The 22,630-nt window shown below is 42.7% G+C and overlaps 1 protein-coding gene across 1 annotated transcript in view; it reads left to right on the top strand.

The window, feature by feature from the left end:
- The window catches only part of gse1b (Gse1 coiled-coil protein b), a 160,893-nt gene that overhangs the window by 26,604 nt on the left and 111,659 nt on the right, over nucleotides 1-22,630 (top strand). Inside the window, exon 2 of the mRNA XM_020608525.1 lies at nucleotides 19,907-20,051. Coding sequence (XP_020464181.1) covers nucleotides 19,907-20,051 — 145 coding nt within the window. The remainder of the gene's footprint in view (nucleotides 1-19,906; nucleotides 20,052-22,630) is intronic.

The following is a 22,630-nucleotide window of genomic DNA, read 5'->3' as shown; positions in this document are numbered from 1 at the left end:
TGCGAAAAGGGTTATTAAAATCTGATCATGGACAAATCAACTTTTAAGACTCAAACTTCTTGCACATCAAAAAAGTTGTCAGCTTGTGGTCATAGTGCTGGTTGTAATGGTATGATACAACTGATAGTAGTTAAACTGTGTCCCGCAGTTTCTGTGCATCTGTTGCACATATGTACATGATAGGCCGTTCCCCGACTGTGTATTCTACAGCTGTATGCACTTTGAGCTGAGTTAGGCTGGGTACTGGTACTCTGCTGTCATATCTTATTATATCATCTTATTTTATTTACCCTCTATAAATGTAATTATTTTAGAGAATTTATAGCAACTTCTCATTCTCTGGTTTTCGTTTCTGTCACAGTTGAGTGTGTGTGGCTACATTTGTATGTCTGCTGTAAACTGATTTAGAGATGTTTTAACCCTGCAGACAGGAGGTCATTTGACTTCTTCAGGATTGATATAGAGGCCAGTGCATTATGTAACAATGTAGTGCACATGGTGTTAGAAGACTGGACTGTACTATTGTATTTGTAATGTTGTATGTTATAGTACGTGCTTCATCATTTTTCACGTTCCCCAGGAATCACATTTTTACCCCTGACTACGGGACAAATTACTCTGCACTCAGCAAATAAAGTGAAGCTAATTCTGAAGCTTATTATTTTCTGATAAGACATAAATGACCCTGATTATTATCATTATGTTTTTGAATATTACACTTACTGATCCAGTCCTTATGACATTGTGAACTTTGTCTTTGTCTTACCCTCTGAAGTGCTTATCATCATGATCCAGAAGGCTGACTATTATACTAAGGCTGTGTTAGCTATGGGGCACTGCTCTTTGGGGTCTTTAGTGTGCTAATAGTGAAGGGCCCATAGGGAAGCACTGTAATTGGTCTTTATTTATGCTGAGTGAAGGCTATGATTAACTAATATCACTCCTGTGTGTGCAGTATCTACACACACATGAACATGTGCAGGCACAGTCACACACATCCTCTTATATAGCGTGTATGGTACGGTAGTGAGATTGAGTGGAGAATTGAGTATTGAGCTAATCTCTGGTGGCAGGCTGGGAGCTCTGTAGAGCCACTGACAGACAGTAAAAAAGGGCATATTGTAGTTCACTTACAGTACCACAGTGAATTGCTCTGTGAGGGGTAATGTTACCAATATAGTTTTAATGGTCTTGTAACAAATCACAAGTGATAGAACAACAAAGTGCCAGATATGCATTAGTGCTTTGATGCCATGTTTATATATCAGCATGGAGATTACACTGTTTAATCCACTGCTGAAAGACATTTTGGTTCATAGCATGACTGTGTGTGAATGCGTTTAGGTATGTGTTGTTTGTCTCTTTTTCTGCCGCTGCTAATTAGCCGAGGGCAGTAAGGCCAAGCTTTGTCTTTTGAAGAGCCAGACGGTGAGCGAGGAACCTGGTGTGTGTTGGGCTGCTGCTGCCTACTAAACTTACACATACTCTATGAAGACACTATGCATCATTCACGTTTTGACTCTGTTGTTCTCCTTCTGTATGCATGACGTACCCACCTGTGTGTACATGCGACTGTGTGTATCTGTGTGCACACATGCATATGTACTGTCAAATCCCCATGGGGGTAGTGTTCTCATGTGTTTACTTCTAGTGTGGAAACTTAACACCGGGTTGTCATCAGAGCTGTACTGAGAGGATCACAACAACAGTGTTCCCTCATTATGGCTCTAGCAAATCACCTTTACCTCCTGTGTGTGAAATGATGCTTCCCCCGGGTAGCCTTACAGGGAGCAGCGGTGCATGTGAGTGGGGGAAAAGCAAACTGTGTGTTACACTGTGTTCATTGGGTTTTGGACTGAAAAGTGATCATGTAGCTCTGAAATGGTTGGTGAGAGACGTATCGAGAGCTTCCAAGCCGACTTTCTCAGCACACAGACACTTTTATAATTCTATACTTGTGATGGCACTCACACCTGCACATGCATCCACATGGATATCCATGGGAATGCCAGTATTACACATATATAGTTATACAAAAACAGGTTTATGATTTTCACCTTGAATTCAGGGCTTTACAAAGTTTATGCATGCAAACGTCTGAATGAAAATAATATCACTTGTACAATGAGAAACAGAGAGAAAGAAAGAGACAGAGTACAGCGGCTTCAGGAAGTATTTCAACCCCTTTACTTTTTTGCAGACTGCATTGTGTTGTAAATTGTATTTTAAATGAACAAAATCACCCTTTTCCCCATCTATCTACACTCAATAACCCACTGTGTGTAGTGATCTAACTTCACATAGGAAACCATGTTACTACTGGTAGAGTAAAAACTATACTTCCACAGAACAATGATACAGACACTCTCTGTAAAGGCACTGAGAGTGGCACAGTAGCTCGAAGCATTGCTTAATTTAGAGCTTACAGAATATTCCAACAGTAAACATTTGAGGTATTAACTAAAAATGATAAGAGACATGGTAAAGAGGATGGCTCAACCACTGACTTAAGGAAAGAACAAGTCGGGGTGGTAGCAGAGGAGAATTTTTACATAAACAGGTCCACGATGACAGCGATGAAAATTACCAATAAAATGTAATTAAGTCAATTTCAACCTAAAATCTCAACCTGTAATTTCAAATATTTGATGAATTCTGACTCTGATGAATGAGTCCTGATTGAAGTGAATTCCTTCCCAAGCCGCCGCTGCTGTTCTCACCGGCAAATGATAATTCGGGAACTCAGTTTGGGTACACATCACTTCACCTGCTCCCAAATTATTTCCATTATTGTATTAGAATAACCTTGCCCACCTTTCATTGTTCCTCCCTCTACTCTTGGTTTTAATGTTATTGCATTATCTCTGCCTCTCTAACCCTCCTTCCCCACTTTATATGGTCCAATAATGAGACAGTGACAGATTACCCTAAACCCTTCTCCCTCTATCTCTCCCCCATCCCCCGCTCACAGATAGAGACTTGAAATGAGCTTCATTTTGTCAGCATTGTGTGGAGATATGCAAGATACTGTATATATTAAGCACATGAGCTTGTAAGGTGATGGAGTTGTGATATGCTTCATGTGGTACAGATTCTATTTGTAATCTCATTTCAGACCTTTAGTGCTAGTTTGTAAGAGAGCTGGAAGGTATGTAGGCTAAACATCAGTAGGGCCCATCACAGGGTAACCCAGCATATCATTCTATCACAATATTTTGTACATGATGATGTTTTTACAAATAGATGCATAAATAAATATCAATGTATATGTTATACATAAATGCAAAAGGTGCAGCTTGTTTGTTGTTTAAAGGCATCTTTAAGGACGGCACCGAGAGCTGAGTAAGAAAAGTAATGAATAATGTGATTCATCATTTTCGGTACTGAGTTGTAAAGTAATGTGTAACAAGTTACTGATTACAGTTTTCAAGTAACCTGCACAACCCTCCTCTTAGAATGGTAAAGTGATTTTTCAGAAAGCAAGACTTGAACTTGAGCAGTGTTTATTCACTACATTATAAGGAGTGCTCACTTTCAGAGTGCAGATGTATTAACATATTGATGATAAACATTATTAGCACACATTCCCTGGTGTTGGTCTCATTTTCTATGTATGTTTCTCTTCTATCCATTGCAGTTTCATTTGTCCAATATGTTTATCAGTTGTCCTTTAACTAATCCACTGAAATGTTTGTTATTTTACAGAATGTGTGCATAGCCATACTTCTACTAGAGCATGTTGGTACATCTGTGAGCGTGTGTTGGACTGTGTATTTGAGAAGAGCTTCACTGATCCTACTGACAAAGATGCAGCTTTCCTTCAGCTCAACAGCAGCTGTCTAGTTTGGAGCAGAGGGGTCTAGTTCGCTTTAGCAGCAGGGTGGGGTGGGTCGGCTTCATGTTGCTTCCAATCTCACTGACCTGTGTCACTGTCATTAAAGGCTTGTATATATTTCCCTTCCCTTTGTGTTTGTCACTTTCATTTCATTTCTCATCTTTATATTGTTTTGTAATTGTTTCATGTCAGTCACCTCATTTGTTTAATATCTGCTTAACTACACACACACACACACACACACACACACACACACATACACACTCTGCCCCCTGTACACCTCCATCCCCGGTTCCGGTCTTGTAGTGGTCTGCTGTGCCTCTGGCTCAGTGCTGTCTCTGAACACACATTCATTATCTAATCTTCCTCTATGTTTAATTTACAGCCTTGGCTGCTGCCGCCATATGCTCCTTTTGTCTCTGCCTACTAGCACACAATCTGACACATGGGCACATGCGCGCGCACACACACACACACACACATACACACACTGCAGTGTGTAGCTTTGCTTCAACCATCACCATCAAAAAAACAAAAACAAATATGCCAAAGAAAAGCCACTCACACCCACCTTTAGCACCACTTCTTTACCTTCCCCAAGCTTGTGTTGACACAGACAGGGGTGCGTCTGATTATTTCTCAGTACGTGTGTGTGTGTGTGTGTGTGTGTGTGTGGAGTCTGCTGTCATTCAGGCAGCGTTGCTCTGAGGAGACAGTTAGAGGTGAGAGACCATTATACTGCCTGGTATTCTTTTTTTTTTTCTTTGTTTTTCATCTTTACTCCATCTTCTTACTCAAATTGCTTCTTTTAGCCCTTTTCTCTTTCTGTATATTTCATTGTGTGCATCCTATGAAAGGTGTGATGTGTTTCCTGGAGCATACTTGTTGCTTTGAGGATCATCCAATATTGTGCAACAGCTAAATACTCACATTGTGGTGTTTGCTGTGTATCTGTGCACAGGGTGAGGTAGAGCACCAGACTGTGTGCTCATCCAGGGGCAGCTAATGTAGTGTCATTGTGAAATATACATGGGCTGAGAGCAGCCGTGCTGTAGATAAGTACTCCCAGGCCTTTTTTACACAATGCTGCTGTGTGAAGAGCCCCTCTGCTTATTTATTTTCAATGCCTCTGCAGTCCTGCTATTGACTTAAAGTGCAGCAATGCAACCACCTACTCTGGTGCATTTGGGAAATGCTACAGCGACAGGAATATAAATACAGTGGAGTGGTGAGGGCAAGAGATGAGAGGGAGCAACACAAGTGGAACAGGAGAGTATGTTTCTTGTTTGCTTTGCTCATGATGAGCATGTATTGCTGTGTTGTTCTTCACTCACTTTGCTGTTTTTCTTCCTCTTTTTGCCCTGTCTCTTTCACAAGCTACTTCCTTTGCTCTGCTGGCCAATAACGCATGTTTTGAAATGACGTATTCACACAGTGAGACACGTTCTGCAGGGCTGTGTGTATGTGAGGGACACAGAAAGGTTATGGTTAGCAGGGCTTTCTCTCTGGCTCCAGAGACCCTGGCCAAGTCAGCGGTGAGGTTTGGCTCACTTCTGTCAACACTACACACAATCTTGCACACACACACACACACAAACACACAGTCTCTCTTTCTTTGTTGCTTATACTCTCTCTATGTTGCACTGGCCCATCCAAATAAGTGCTCTTTTGATTTTAGTCGCAGTACACCCACCTTCCTTGCCTTCTTGACCCCCAGGATGTAGATCTCAGCTTTTTTAAATGGTCTGACTGTGTCCACAGAGAAACCCTAAGTTGTTCCACAAGGAAATTCCCCTGTTATATTACACCAAACTCTCTTTCTCTCTTTCATTCCCATTGCTTGTCTAACACATTCTGTTCACACATTCACGCACACACACACACACACACACACACACACACACACACACACACACACAGAGTTCCTTCTAGTGCTTAATGAGACAAAGAGCCATTGATTTAGCAGGGAGTACAAGGAGTTTGGAGTGATCGATCACACAAAGCCTTTGGACAAAATCTCAAATCTCACCAGGATTGGAAGAGAAGGAATGTGAAGTGGATGCAGGGAAGACAAAGAAGAAAACAGAGGTACAGAGAGCAGGTTGGGGAGGCATGATCAAGGGATAAAGTCTCTTAATGTGGTCACAGAGGCTGTGCTGGGTAGCTATTAAAGTGGCTTTAAAACACATCACAGACCCCAACCGATCCAGATGGGGATCACTACCAGGATAGAGGAGAGAGGAAAAGAGAGATCGGTGGAAGTGAGAGGGATTGAGATGGAGATAGTGCAGTGATGTATGAAGTCTTGTGGAGTTTGTGTGTCTGTGTGTGGTGGTGCATTTAATGGTTAGGCTGAGGTCTGCCTCTTGGGGCCTGCATGTGAGCCAGCTGTGTGCATGTTAGTTTGTGTAAGTGTGTACCTTTGTGCACGCAATCTATGTGTTTGCACACTGATTCCACTGCGAACTACACTATCATTGTGAGATAAATACTAACAACAAACCGGTCTAAGCTACAGACTTACAAAGAAAACACAGCGAAGGGTGTTGAACACATTCTGAGTAGATCAGAGATATGAGAATCTGTACAGCTAAATGGGTTCTTGTTATATGAGCTAAAACATAGAAAGCACCTCAATGAATCATTAGGAGGCATTCAGACTGAAACTGCCACTAGAAGCTGTTTTGGTGGTGTTGCTTCAGTTGCCAGTGAGACATAAAGTATAATCAGAAAGTCCAGCCCGTGTGACGGATTATTTCAAGACGTATCATAACATTTAGAGACAGGGCTTTATAAGTCTCAGTGTTATCTTTAGTCACAGCAGTCGCAAGGTAAACAGCTGAATTAAACTCATGTTACAAAGTAATTCACAAGAAATGTGTTCGCGTCTTCTTTTAGCACTGATGCAGGGGGCAGTGTGGATGCTTTCACTCCAGTTATTTCTGGTTTGTCATTATCTATGATCAGTTATAGCTGTATATACAAGATGTTAAGAGAAGTGGAAGGGGTTGCAAGCCCAAAGGTGTAAAACTGCTGCTTTAGAGGACTGTGAACGGGCAGCTCCCAGTTTATGTAACTGTATGAATGTGCATCAGGGCATCTCTAGAGAAGAGCAAATCAGCATTCCCTTAGCAGAATAAAAACCAAAACTTTCACTTTTTTTGTTTTTTTGATTTCAGACTGGGCCTCTTTCCGCCTCTCTCTCTCCCTCTCAGGCTCTCTGCTGTCATTCCCAGTGCCACTTGTCATCCAGTGACAGTGAGAGTGTGAGTCATTGCTTAGCAGAGCCTTTAAAGGAAGCCACTTTTTTTATGAGCAGACATAAAAACACATGAAACCGGCGCCGTTTAAAAAAGACATCACACTTCCCATGACAGCCTGCACAGAAACAGAAAGAAAGGAGAGGTAGGGTTAGTGGAGGTGGGGGTAGGTGGTAGCTGAGGATGCAACAGAATATCCTGCAGAGAGTCAAATAGAAACAAAGCTGCTCACCTGCTCTTTTCTTTCTCCCTTTATATCTCTCACTCTGTAAATACAAGCACCAGGCATCTGCTGAGAGTCATAAATGTTACGGTTAATTATAGCTTTAATTTCATATATCCACATACACGCTAACTCACAGATTCAACAAGTTACTAGCCCCAACTTGATGGTGCATCTCTAGCTGCATCCCTGTTCTCTGTCTAATATAATAAGGAGCTGCAGTTGAGTGTCTCCTCAGCTGATGTTCAAATCTGTGAAGATGTACTGATGACTTTCCCTGAGTCATCTCCCCTGACTCTTTAACCTCCCTGCTAAGTATCTAAAGACAGAAACAGCAAAGAGCATGATTAAGCAGTGTTAGTGAAATGTGTTATCTCCTTATTGTAGCTTGCTCTGCACTCCAGAAGTGATTTTGAGTTCATAATTAGCTGAAGGACAATGATTTTACATGGAGCAGAAGCTGGCAAGTGGTGAGATCCTTGGAGACCGAGTTCTGCCTAGGCCACGGGCCTCTGACTGGCCTGGGCAGAACTCTGGGGTTTAAAAGCCAGCCCCTTCTTAACATGGACAATTTTTATAGTTTCTAGTGCACAGCTGGGCCCAAAGATCATTGGCACCGCAACAAATGTTTGCTCGTGCATGTATAATCATTTGAATCCCTTCTATGAGACTCATAAATATCCCTGACAATAAGATAGAGTGCAAGATTAGATAAGGTTTTTATTTCTGTAGGCCATCTATTGAACATCTGGTCAAATCTTCAGCATGAGGGAGAGGTGATGACATGAATTTAAACCAGTGATTCTTATATATCTGATGAGTATACAGTATACGTACATTTCACTAGCAGGGACCTGTCCTCACTAAGTATGAATGAAAATATACATGTGTATACTTGGTTGCTTGTGCACTTGATGGTTTAGTGGAAGATTAAGAACCTACAAACAGATTTCAGTGGGAAAAATGGTCGAGTTTAAGACAGTAGCAAAGGCAGTTTTGGGCCAGCGTGCATTTCTTCATAATGTACTTTCTGATGAAGTCTAAACCGTTATGCCTTTGTCCATCCATTCGTTCACCTGTCCATCAAGCACACCTTTTATCCTGTAGAGGGTTTCAGGGGGACTGGAGCCAATCTCAACTCTAACATACCTGTATTTTTAAAATACATTTTCAATAGGCGAAAACTGAATTGATATCATGTGATTATTTGGTGTTGTTGTAACTGGCGGCTTGGCAAAGTGTTAAACATGCATGAATGCATAGCATGTGTGGACACACAGACACACCTAAATCTGTCGCATCTGTTAAATATAAAACACACAAGCATACACACACACACACACACACACACACACACACACACACACACACACACACACACACACACACACACACATATACACACACACACATTGTGATAAATCTATCTTGGCCTCTGTGTCCTGTTCTGCCAGCTGCTCACTGCGCTGCTACTACGTCTGTCTTGTTGCTAGGATACACACATACTCAGGGAGTAGCTCGCCCCTTGTCATGCACATTCTGTTTCGCCCATACGTTGCCAAGGTGCCACTGAGTGTGTACACACACACACACACACACACACACACACACACACACATAGAACCTCATGTGACCCTATACTTTATACTGTATATGATACTAAAGAGAGGAAATTAATAACTGATGCTACGTCCATTGTCACAGTTGTTTTTTTTCCACCTGGGGGAGCATCCTTTACCTGCTACTGTAAAATAGAATTTTTAATGATAGTGCCTCAGAGCAGTGCTCCAATGAGTTTATTATCATTTTCATTTATTTGAAAATTTGGCAGTCATCAACTTCTCCCTCTTGTGTGCTGTTAGCTCTCTGAACTAAGAGGGGGCAGAATGGAAGGTGCCATTAGAGGGTGCTATCTGTCTATTTACCTGCTGTAAAAGTGTAGCACCACTTCATGCTTACCAGTGAAGATTCCTTGACAGCAGCTCCCTCCTCTCTTCTCTGTCTTTATCTCTCTGCTCGGCTCCCTCTCTTTTATCTCTCTCTAAGCCTGCCTCTCTGCTCATCCCCCATCTCCTCTTTTCCTCCCTACCTTTTGGTTTCCAACATACTTTTTCTTTTCATTTTTACTTGCCTCTCTCCTTACCTCCTATCTCCTCCACTTCTCACCTTTCTTCCTGCCTCTTTAATAGTCCCTTAAATCACTGCCAATACTTGCCCTCTCATTATTTTTTGCCTCCTCCCTTCCTCTCCTCTCACAATTTCCCTCTCTTATCTTGCCTTCCTGCAGCAACAGCAGATGAGATTCCCCTTTACAGAGCCAACCCTCTCTGCCTCACTCTATCTCTGGCTCCCTCCTTGCTCACTCCATGTATTCATCACTCTTGCCCCTCAGGGCTTTGTTCTGCCTTAATCAGGAGCTTAAGTGTTGCATTCTCACCCAGACAATGTCTGCCATTCAGCCTGGGCTTGTGTAAATAGGTGTGCCCTATTAGTGTGCCAGCGGGCATGCCATGCCAGCCTTGCTGTGGTAGTGGTGATCAACCATAGCCTCTAGCTACAGGAGGCACTGCTCCAGACACACACTCACAAACATACACACAAACTAGCAGCAGCAGGAGGTTGAAGATCAGAAACCCACTGAAGGCTGTCTTTGAAGTGCTGCCATACAAAGGCATGGATGGCCAAAGCAACACACCCAACATGCGCACGGGCACTGTGCTCTTCTTCAAATGGATTGCAGGGATTCTTTTTATAATCAGCCGTTTGCCTTCTGTCTTCATGCGGCCTTTTCAGTTCCTTTGCTTCTCACTTATGGTCCTGACTTATTTGAATATCTTTGTCATAATACAGACCAGAAGGTTATGTGTGCAACTTGTTTCTTGGCTGCCTGGCATGTTTTTTTTCTAGGTGGCACCGCAGGCCTCTACCCAGCTGGACGATGTTTGTTGTCAGACTGATGTGTCACATCCAGGCAGCCAGCTTTCTCCCAACACCCGACCATCTGTCTGCACCCATTACTTGTACCTGTCGATAGAGAGAAAGAATCAGGAAGAGGTTAACACACATACTGTATGTTGGAAAGAGACAAGCCTGCATATATAAACACACAAAAAGCCCGGCAAGTAAATTTTATGTGAACTTCATGTACAAAACAAAGTTCAACAGTGCACATTCACCTCACTTTTGACTGTATAGTCTTATCAACAAAAGGAAGAGCCAGAAGGAGAGAGAAGATAAAAGAGAAAAGCAGTGGACAGACATACAAATGTACAGTAGCAAGACAACAAGTGACACAACCAAAGGGAATAAAAAGCCCACACCCGCCCATGCTACCTATTCTCCTCAGATGGCTATTTGGGCTTGTTAATCTATCGCCTGGTAACAGAGACAGCCTATCAACAACAGCCACGCCCCTCTGCACATGCTCATAGAGAGTGACTCATTTGGATCTTTGAAGAGAAAATGCACACACCACACTAAAATACATGCATGTGCACACACACACACACACACAGCGAGAGAGAACTCCCCACAAATCCTGGCCTGTCATTGCTCTCCATTGTTTGGCTGCGGTTGCTTTCTCCTGGTGTGACTGCCAGCAGATGGCTAGCACTGAGCTGTCAGAGTCAGCCTGGGGCCCACACACAGGCACACACACACACACACACACATGCACACACATCATTGTTTTTGTCACTTACCAGGTCTCTACATAGACTTACACTCATTTCTGGGAGACTTAGCCTAACCTTAACCATAACTGCTACTTACCTAACTTGAAACCTTACCCTAACCTTAACCAATGCCAACACTTGGGACCACCATCAGATACAGTTTCCATTGAAGCTAGTTGGGACCACCATCAGATACAGTTTCCAGCGAAGCTAGTGTGCTCCCGGTTTTCCATCCTCACAAGTATAGAAAACCAAGGCCACATAAACACACAAAGAAATGCTCATACAATGAGTGTCATACTGCACACAGAACATATGCACAGTGCCCACTGAATGGTGCTAGTATTGGCTCTGTAACCTCAGTTTGTACAGTTCATATACTCTGCATCACACTCTTTTATTCTCTTGCTCTTTTTCCACACACACACACTTGCACACACAGGCTCTTAATAGACTGCAAAGCCACTCAGCCATAGGTGCCCCTCATGACCCCTCTCCCTGTAATGCCTGTGTAATCTCACAAAGGAGCAACCCTACTGCATTAGCATGTGTAAAGGACAAAACTGTGCTGAAGCTTTCTTTTGCTGCCATCTTTTGCATCTTTGAATGTATGTGTGTATTGCACAGTGATTCGATATGTGTAGAAGCAGGTGTCAGGCCTAATGGAGTGTGTTGGCACAGGGGAAAAGCAGCTGCTGTGGTCTGGGGTCATGCGAGGTCATCCGGAGGTGAGAGGTCAGGGCTGGGGTGAGGAGTCGGCTGTAGCTACATGGCATTCCTCTACTGACTAATCATAGCCCTGATGAATGGCGGCAAAGTGGCAGGTGGTAGACAGGAGGCGGTGTGTGGCGGTGTCAGATGAGGATACAGGGAGGAGGATGGAGAGAAGAGAAGGGAGCGGAGGGGAGGGAAGATGGAAAGAGAAGGAAGGAGGAATCTATACATTGCCACTAATCTCACACACACATTCTCACAAGAGGGCAGGGTGAGTATTGACTGCACAGGGCTCTGATCCTGAAGGAGCTGTACATCAGAGAAGACAAGTTCAACAACACTGGCTTTTGTCAATGTCTTTAACTCCACACATATGCGATCTCTCCCTCTTTCTTTCACTCTGTCTCTCTCACACACACACGCATACACAGTTTGTTGTGTCTGCAGAAAGCAGAGACTAATGACAGGCTTTGTGTTGTGTGTGCTCATTCAGCTGCCCCCTGGACACACTTTACCCACCCAGCAGAAAACAGCCCTTTGTGTTTCTCTTCTCTCTCTTTCTCTCTCTCTCTCTTTCCCCCTCTGCATTTCTCTCTATCTTGTTCCTGCTGTCTCCTCACTTTCTTCACCCTCTGGAGGACAGGGTTGTTTTGCTGTGCTCTGCTGTATATATTACCTACTGTATATATTTTCCTGGGGCTTGACAACAAATATATATGAGTGCAGCAGTGTTTCTGGCTGACACCAGCCTTTCACATTTACCAGTAAATGGAGCAATAAAGTCTGTACATAAAAAATGACATTTTGATACAAACATAGTTAATATTGATGTTGATATTCACACCACATCTTTGATATAATGTGCTAAATCATGGTAAAATAAACTGAATCACTGAGTTTTACAACTACTGCAGACTTTGACTAGCATAAAACTGTGGAAGTAAAATGTGTTTAGTAAAATATTGAAAATGCAGTTATGTCAGTTGTTTCTTTGTGTCACAACTGTATCTTAAAAGTGTGTTCACTTAATTTTTTTCATGGCCAAGGAGGTTATGTTTTTGGCTCAGTGTGTGTGTATTGGTTAGCAGGATTACAGACAAACAGGTGGATGGATCATCAGCATACTTGGTACAGACATCAGTGGGGACCAACCCCTGAAGTGATTATTGTGGCTGAAAATGTTCAAAGGTCAAGGTCACAAAAAAAGTCTCACAGAGAAGAAGAGAATTACAGACAAATGGTTGGATGAATCATCAGCAGTTGATCTGGATCTGATTCAGATCAAGGATTTTAAGATACATTCTGTGTTATTCTAGATCTCATTGTTCACAAGGGACCCATTGCTTGAGCGAATGTTGTGCAGGGTACATGCACTCTCTGAGTACACTTGTGTAGAAACTTTGTTCATGTTTACAAGGATGTTACTATGTTCTCTCAGTTTGAGATGGAGTGTGTGTGGATGTTTTAGCTGACTTTGACTGTAGTCTATTACCAGCGATGGTGTAGAGTGCACTGAGATGTTGCTGTTTATGCTGTATATGGCTTGAGACAAACGGATGAAAGTCCATCTGCATAAACACCCCTCTGCCACTGTTTTCTTCCATCCCTCCTTTTGATTTGTTAAGCCACAATGTCTCCTTCAGTCTGTTTATCTGGCCGTTCACTTATCCCTCATCCTGAATTGTATCTATCCAGCATTATAGCTAAATGCCATCAAAGAGAGTGCAGAAGAGATTTCTGGTCATAATGGCAGAGTGCTGCCCAGGGGAGTGGCTTTTTTATTTGACCAAAATGTCTCTCTACATACTGGCTTTCCTTGCAGCACATACTGCACGCTCTATGTGCTTTAGCCAGAAGCCATACACACAGCATGCATGGTCATTTTCAGTAGCAGTCTGAAACCATGTAATGTATCATAAAATAGCTGATATTGTTGTAGGTTCACTTCCAGGACAAAAAATAATCGATTTGTTCATTTGACCCCTCTTAAACCTCTGTATAGTCATGGGCTGAAAACAATAACACATCATTGCTAGGTCGACCAGCAGGTCTAATTACCACAAATTGTACTATTACTGGTAATAATTATTATATTAAATTCTGAAGCACAAACACAACTGGAATACTTCAGGTGTATTCTCAAATCCTAGAGGAACTGAAAGGCAAGCACTGTGCTTATATGTATGTACTCTGTATGTGTGTGGGTGCATATGCTTATTTGTGTACTGCACTGAAAGGTAGACAGTCAAATGGTCAGCTTGTTTTTGTGCAAACAGCCAGGGCAAGCAGGAAGAGGCCGATCAATAGCACTTACCCTCTTCCTGTTAGAGTTCCCAACAGACTTGGGAGGAATACGCAGCCCTGCAGTCATCACCAGCTTTGTGTGTTTGCACGTGTGTGTGAATGTATACATGTGACTACCTGTCTGCCCATATTTTTGTATATAAAGCATTATGTCTGAATAAGATGGAGTGCATTTATGTAGAGTTAGCCCAAGGACTCACTGTGGTGCCATGAAGGCCCATTTGTCTTTATATTGACATCCATCTAGCTTTTGCTCACCCTGAATATGAGATCTAAATGCAGGTTTAATCTCCATTCAAATAACACTGAGATAGATCAGGTTGAAACTGAAACGTGAGTATAAATTTAAAAAGGATAAAACAGACAGGAGTAAAGAACACGACACATGTTTGTGCAGATACTATATATAGTATGTAGTGGTGCTGTGGAAATCTTATATGTAAATGCCTCCCTGCTCCTTTTACTATGACCTGGCTTGACCCTACATGGATGAAAAAAGTAGTCATTGAGACATTTGTACCCATGCATCCTGTTCATGGGGGACAAACAGACCCAGAAAGTGGCAAGATGTTTACTGTGCTTCATCAAATGCTGTGCTTCCCCTCCTCTGAGCTCTGCTGTCCATCAAGAGGCACATGTTTTACAACCATGACATTACTGGCATATGAAGGACAGGATGATTGTGAGCTTTGATTTCAGATCAGTACCTGCTCTGGCTGAACTGCTGACCTCCGGTTTCCAGTCCTTCTGGGGGCTTTTCTTTATCTTTTGAGTGCACCATGCAGGAGCAATTATAATGTTTGCTGATGCATTCATTTGTACAAGAGTCAGAGGCAAATTCTGAGCTGTTCCATGGTCATTTCCAGCATCAGTTCCACTGACACAGATAATGATTGTCTTTTGTTTGGCTACACATTATATCAACTGCATTGTAAATGCAAGTATTTTATTTTTGGAAGAAAACAGGGTGAGCAATATGCCATGTAATTAATTTTGGTAATATTTTACATTTTGTAGCTGTGGGGTTAGTTTTCCAGCTGATAGATAGACAGATAAATAGATAGCTGACATGATAGTTGGTGCATGTATGTGAATATCTGTGTGTTTTTGATGCAGGTATGGTGTCTTACTGTGTTTATCCAGCTGCCCTCAGATCAGCCACAATGTCAGGGTTTGGCTTCCTGTCCTTATGGCCCTGACCCAAGCCTGAGCTGTGTTTGGGCCCTGGGCCTCCTCATGGCTACTAGATGGACTTGCGTTTGTGCGTACATGTGTGTGTGTGTTTGTGCATGTGTGGCCAGCACAGGGTGGTGGGTTGTAATTTAAGCCCCAGGCTTGGACAGGACTACTGCAGAGTCCATCCAGGCAGAAAAAGCAAGACATGGTAGCTGCAGGGAGAGAGAGAGAGAGAGAGAGCAGGACAGCTGAAATACTAAGAGGAGGGAAGGTTAGAGAGAGAGAAAGTAATGGACAAAGACTAGCGAGGCTCTTTTTAACTCTGTCTCTGTGGAAGAGAGATGTCAGTCTATGTCATTTCGCTCCACTAACCAGCCTGTAACAGGAGAAACAGATCTCTCCCTCCCTCTCTCACACTTTCTTGCTCTTTCTCCCTCTCACTCCCTCCCACACCATCTCTATCTACTTTCTACTCTCATATCTTTTAGTGATAGGTTTTCTGCCTCATTTGAGAGAAACAGAAATGCTCCACAGCTCAGGGAAAAACAGCAAGACAAAGTAAAAGACCAAGCAAAGAACCAGTCATCTCCAAAAGGAAGGCAATGTATAGTGCAGGTCTTTTCCTGATCACACTACGGGTGAGTGAGAATGGGCAGCTCTGAATGCTGTAGCATAAGGCCTGGAAGGCAAGGCATGCTGCCATCTCTGCTGCAGCATTTTCCTCAGTGCTGCAAGGAGGGCAGCACACAACTTTTCAAACACTGAAGTGATCAAAACTTCAAATCCCCTGGAAATGTCAACTGCATTTGAGGAAATGTCAGTAGAGCTGACAATACACACAAACACACATCAACCTGAGTGTGCCCACACAGTGGCGCTGGCACTGAATATTATGGCAAGAAAGGCAATGTGATATGCAGTAGAGTAGTTGCGTCCTGTGGCTGAAAACAGCTTCAGCTCCTTCATTTTCCCAAATCTCAATAAAGTATTTGTGTATGAGTATGGAGGTATTTAAGTCTGTGGCATTTTCATAGGGATAAACTGTTCTCATCCACTTTGCAACTCTTTAACATGAAATGATGTATCACAGTAATGATTCAACTGGAAGTGCCAGTGTAGTGAAGCACAGAACAACAATGAGCACTGGCAGCATAGGAAACACGAGTCATTGCTTGAAGGCGTTTCAAAAGTTTGTACTTAGTCTAAATGGACTCTTACATTGGTTGCAGAGTATTTCAAGGACCAGTTTATGAATATATAATTTCCTTTAGTAAACTATTGATTCAATTTCTGGTCTTACTCCCTGCCCTTGTTCCTGTAAAATAGATAATATGGAGCACTTTCTGATAGTAGAGTTAATTAAATATCAAAGCTCCTTATATGTTAAATTGCCTCAGGTGATCTCACCCATAGCCACTGACATCATCCTGTGTTCTTATTGATCTGTCCTCATCCCCACTGACTAACGTATCGACATATTCAAGTTTATTTCCTGTCTAGACTGTCAGCAGTGTTTATGGATGACCCTGCCTCCTGGTGAGACATGCACTCACACACATGTGCTGCCACCTCCGCTGCTCATCGATGTATTCTTCTGCATTTGACTCTGTCCCTCTCTTTAATGAATCTGGTAGGTGTTGAACTGCAGATGTTGTGCAGGGCTCCAGTATTGACGAGTATGGGGTTGTGATGAAAGAGCCTGTCCCTGGAGAAGTCACATTGAGTGTGTTAATTTGTGTCTTGTGTGTCAGCACTTCTTGAGGTTGACAGATGAGATGTGGGTTGAGACATGCATATAAGTGGAGAGGTTGTGACTGTCTTGACTGACAAGACTCACTCTAACTCACTCATACAGGCACACAGGCACTTGGCCTGTGTAAGCATGCAGGGCCCCTGGACTCCTTATTTATCTACACCTTCCTATCAAGATCTGCACTCAGCTGCTAATGTCTTGTGATCCTTTGAGGTCATACAGTACTCCACACTGCTGTGTGATTTCTCCTGGCAGGCACTCTCCATGTCCTGCGACATCATCCATTACCAAATTCCTCCTTACCGATTAGAGGAGATAATGCTGAACTGTGGAATTAACCTCAATTAGAACTGCCTCTGTAGATCTTGTTCCACCTCTTGACTACTGTGCTGCATCTTGCATGTTCCTGGTCTCTTCCTGCTCTATTCAGAGCGCATGTATCAGCATGAGTGTGCACGTAAACTCAGATACAGTTTTTAAATAACAAAAAAACAAAACAAAACAAGCTATATCTTAATTTTATAAAGCCTTCTACAATATATCATCATCAAAGATCAAATTATGTCTTTTTGTTGGTTTACTGCTTTATGAGACTGAAATGTGGATTGCCAGGAAATTTTGTACAGATATTCATAGTCTCCAGAGGATGGCACATGACACATAGTTTGGACTTTGGTGACTCCCAGCAGGTTTGCATTTTCATTTATCCAGTTAAATATCTCAACATCAATCTAATGTAGCTAGTAGATGGATTGCCGCAAAATTTTGTCAAGGTTCAGTGTTCCCTGAAAATGGCTGGTTGCAAACATTAACGTGCATTAGCATGCTAAACTAATGGTGAAGGTGCCACACATTTGCTACAGCCTGTTAACATTATCACTGTTTACCATGCTGATGTTAGCATTTAGCTTAAAGTGTTGCAGTGCTGTACTCGCAGAGCTGCTGTAGACTCTTCTTGATAGCTGTCAAAAATTTGTGCCCACCATAACACTCTGCTGTGTAATGACATACTTTAGCACGCCTCTTCCCAGTTATATGGAACAAATGAGTAATTTGAGAGCAATGATGGCAACAGCTTTATGTGTACCATCAAATCTTGGCATGCTGCTCGGTCTTTAAGGCCAGTATGTTGAGTGTTACTCCCTACCATCTGTTTTGGTGGATGAAAAAAGCAACAGTATCTTAGTAAGTAAATTATAAAGGCTCACTAGCTTGACCTTTTTGTCTTTCCCTGTATAATATACAGTAGGAATTCAGAAACAAGCCGTCTCATGCGTGTACTTTTAATCAAGCAAAGAGACAATATGGAAGGAAAAAGATAGGCAGCAAAGAGGCTGAATGACGGAGCAAGGGTTAGAAAAGGTTAGGAAACCTGTAGGCATGTTTGTTGTGTACTTCTTCTGGGCTAGAGGTAATCTCTGGGCTCAGACAAGACTATTTAACTGCAAGTTGATAAAAAAAAATTTATTTATTTTTTTGCTTGCACCTGATATGTTAGGGATACAGACTGGGGAGGCACACCCAACTTGTCTGATCAGAAAGATACAACAGAGCAAGAGAATTTACCCAGTCTCTCTGGTAACACACATACACACTCATATGAGATTCCCAGTACTTCAGTGGCATAGCCATTACTGAGAGTGCGTGGGAGAGGTGGATCGTTGGCTTGAACAAAGGGTGATTTCATTGTTAAGTGAGGTCTGTTTAAATGGTTTTTAACTGCTGCTTGCATGATGGAAGCAGCTGTCTGGGCTTAAAGAGAGGGCAGGTGGGCAGGTCGGAGAGAGGCAGTTGAAAGAAACTTCCAAACAAAAAAAAAAAAAAATCCCCCCTGACCAGCAGGTGGATTTGCATATAGGCCAACAGCCAAAACACTTGTCGGTTTTCTTTTTGTCAGAGCTACTGTTGTGGTGGTGCCCACTCAGTCTGCAACTGTAGGAAGAAGCACTGATGCACCTTGAAGCTTACAAACACCTGCATGTGTGTGAATATAAGCACAAAGACACGCAAATGCACACACACACAGCCAAAAAAAAAATAAAAAAGCAAGATCCTTCCCTCCTGGCTCCTCATGAGAAGTCATTAGGAATGTGCCTGTGTGTTTTATTTTTAGCAGTGAGTGTTTAGGAGGGGTAGTGGAGTCGCGTCAGTCTTCAGGGCCCTCCTCTGCTCTGTCGCTCTGTGTCTCTGTCTCCAGCTGAGAGCTATGTATATTTCATAAGCCCAGGGTGCCTTTTTGTCTTAAGATGTGCTGCACCTCCCCTGCCTGTCTCTCTGCTACTCGTCAGTGGAAGGAGCCATCACTGCCTCTTTTAAACTCTCCCCCTCCTCTCTCTCCTCGCTGACAGCAACCCTCTGCTTCTCCCTCTGCTTTTCATGGTCAGCTTGTTTTTCTCCTGAAGCCTTATCCCTATTTCCTCTCTCAGCTGTGGAGGGGTGCAGAGTAGAGCACATCCAAACAGACTTGAGCTGACAGGAAAAGTCTTTCTTTCTCTCTGTCTCACTCCATCTTTGATTCTGTCTGTCTGTTTTGTGGTTCTGTCACTTCAGGAAAGGGACACTTCTTCACCCAGTGCTGCATCTCCTTTAGTTATTGTCTTTTTATAGCTGAAGTCTGAGTGCTGTGACAGCAGCTAAATATGGTTGCACCAGTGATGGAGTAGATAAGCAGTTAATTGCTATATTTGCACCATCTGTCTCTTTTTAGATTTGATTATAAGGCCAGTATTGCTGCTGTAGTCCCCAAAATGTTCAGCCAGATTTGTTCTGTAACATTTTTAAGACACTTCTTAGTATGTGTGTTTAGCAGAATCAGAATCTGCTTCTCAGGTTGCTGGTAAATAATCTAGGGGTTGATTTACCTGTATGTCACAAATGAAATAGCCCATTGGTGCAGAGGTTCTTCCTTTGTTTTGTGTATTTTCTACTAAAGATCTAAATTATGTTTTATTTTTTAATATCTTTCAGGGTAGTGTTGTGATTGAGGGTGCAGCTAAAACCAGCAAGGAGGCAGACTCAGGTTCCAGGCCTCAGCAACCTGCAGGTGACCACACTCCTCGCCCAGTGACCTTGGAGCCAGAAAAAGCTGACGGAGCCGACTGCCCACTTTCCAGTGAGTTTTGCTCTCTCAAATACCAGAGAACAATCTGTAGTGTTGTTTTATTTTATTGCTTTCCCTTTTCTGTCTTCACCTTTATCACTTCTTTTTTTTTTAAATAATGCTGCCTGGTTCCCTTTAAAGTCTTGATGTTTTTATGACTTCACAATCCATATCATTCACTTCACACCGATATGAACTTTGACTGATATTAGTTCAGAGCAGCGCAGTTTTCCTTTACTATTCTCCAACCTGTAGTAACATTATCTGACATTTTCTGCATTTTTATATTGCATTTCATGACTTTGTGCCTGTGTGGTCACAACTGCAAAAAACGTCCACCCACACCAGAAATGAGTAAATATGTATTAGACATCACTCTTCAACCCATACCCTCAATATATAGATGTACATATATCACTTAGTAGGCATCTTATCTCTGCTTCCTTCTTCCTGTGTGAGGAGTCCTCCTGACCCTGCTGTGTGGCAACACAGGAAGTAATGACACCCCTGTGGTGAAAAGGATGAGGCAATTCTAACACTCAAACTGAAGACGGACCTTTTTGAGTTCTTTTCAGGCTTGTGCTATCGTGTCTCCTATCAGTTCATCCTCTGTAACTCTCAGCCACACTCCTCTACCACCATTTTATACACCTGTCTACAGTACAATACCTTTCACCCTCTTACCCAAAATAGATTAACTCTTTGTTTTCCATCTTTTGTCATACACATGCTACTCTGTGAGATGAGAGCAGGAGAGATTATAATAATTTCCCTGAAGTTTGTTTTGCAAATGTGCAGGAGATCTGATCTCCTCACCCGACTTTGATTTCACTGTTTAATAGCAACTGCTGTTCATTATTAACAATGCAAGCTAGCAAACCCAGTCAGCCCACAAAACATATACGTTTCACAAGTACTTGTTTCTCAAACATCTGTACACTGAAGCTGTTCAGTCAGAAAGGTGAATAAGCAGGTTGTTGAGATGCTGGTAAAGGAGAGGATGGTAATGATAAACTGAGATTCAGAGATGAAAGTATGTGACAAGTGTGTGCATATATCTGTGAGTATCCCCTAAGGGAGGTCATCACTACAGTGGGTTTTGGAGCTCAGTGCATTTATGTGGAAAGTGCTGCTGTCTCCTCTTATCAGTGTAGCTGGACTGCCTATTCACTGGTATTACATCTTCCTTTGTCTTTTTTTTTCTTTTTTACCCACTTACACTTATAAACACAAGCATTTTGTAAATTAAATATTCTTAACGCTACACCTTTTTTAAATTTTCTCTCTCTCTTCACTGCCCTCCCTGCTCACCACTCCTTCCCGCTCTTTCTCTCTTTTCTCTGAGGCTATTTCTGTTTAGCCGTGAGGGCCCCCTTGTCAAATCAAATCAAATCAAATCAAATTTTATTTGTATAGCGCCAAATCACAACAAAAGTCATCTCAGGACACTTTACAAAGTAAGGTCTAGACCTTACTGTTATCAATATTATTACATAGGGAAAACCCAACAAATCCCCCTTGAGCAAGCACTTGGCGACAGTGGGGAGGAAAAACTCCCTTTAACGGAAGAAACCTCCGACAGACCCCGGCTCTTGGTGGGCGGCCTTCTGCCTCGACCGGTTGGGGTGAGTGGATAGAGGAGAGACAAAAGAAGAAAAGCAACAAGACACAACAATCAAACACTGATCAGGTCGATGTGGCCGGTGACTGCTCGTCAGAGACATAGAGCTCAGGAGAGGAGAGGAGAGGAGAGGAGAGGAGAGGAGAGGAGAGGAGAGGAGAGAAACTCAGAGCAGCATGGGCCCCCCCAGCAGCCTAGGCCTATAGCAGCATAACTAAGGGAAGGCCCAGGGTCACCCGATCCAGCCCTAACTATAAGCGTTAACAAAAAGGAACGTCGTAAGTCTACCCGTAAAGGTAGAAAGGGTGTCCGCCTCCCGAACTGAGACTGGGAGTTGGTTCCATAGGAGAGGAGCTTGATAGCTAAAGGCTCTGCCTCCCATTCTGCTTCTGTGGACTCTAGGAACCACAAGTAAACCTGCACTCTGAGAGCGAAGTTGTGATGAAGCTCTATGAGGTCTTTAAGATACGATGGAGCCTTGTAATTAAGGGCTTTGTATGTTAGGAAAAGGATTTTAAATTCTATTCTGAATTTCACAGGGAGCCAGTGGAGAGAAGCTAATATGGGAGAGATATGATCTCTCTTGCTAGTTCCTGTCAGTACTCTGGCTGCAGCATTTTGGATTAACTGGAGGCTTTTTAGGGAATTATTGGGACATCCTGATAGTAAAGAGTTACAGTAGTCCAGCCTGGAAGTAACAAATGCATGGACCAGTTTTTCAGCATCACTTTGAGACAGGATGCTCCTAATTTTTGCAATATTGCGCAGGTGAAAGAAGGCAGATCTAGAGACTTGGTTTATGTGTGATTTAAAGAACATATTCTGATCAAAGATGACTCCAAGGTTCCTCACAGTAGTACTGGAGGCAAGAGCTACAGTGCCTTGCGAAAGTATTCGGCCCCCTGGAACTTTGCGACCTTTTGCCACATTTCAGGCTTCAAACATAAAGATATAAAACTGTAATTTTTTG

The sequence above is a fragment of the Monopterus albus genome, unplaced genomic scaffold (genome assembly GCF_001952655.1).
Source record: "Monopterus albus unplaced genomic scaffold, M_albus_1.0 scaffold4.1, whole genome shotgun sequence".
Lineage (NCBI taxonomy): Eukaryota > Metazoa > Chordata > Actinopteri > Synbranchiformes > Synbranchidae > Monopterus > Monopterus albus.
The sequence above is the reverse complement of the archived record's forward strand: the minus strand, read 5'-3'. Positions and strand labels throughout refer to the sequence as shown.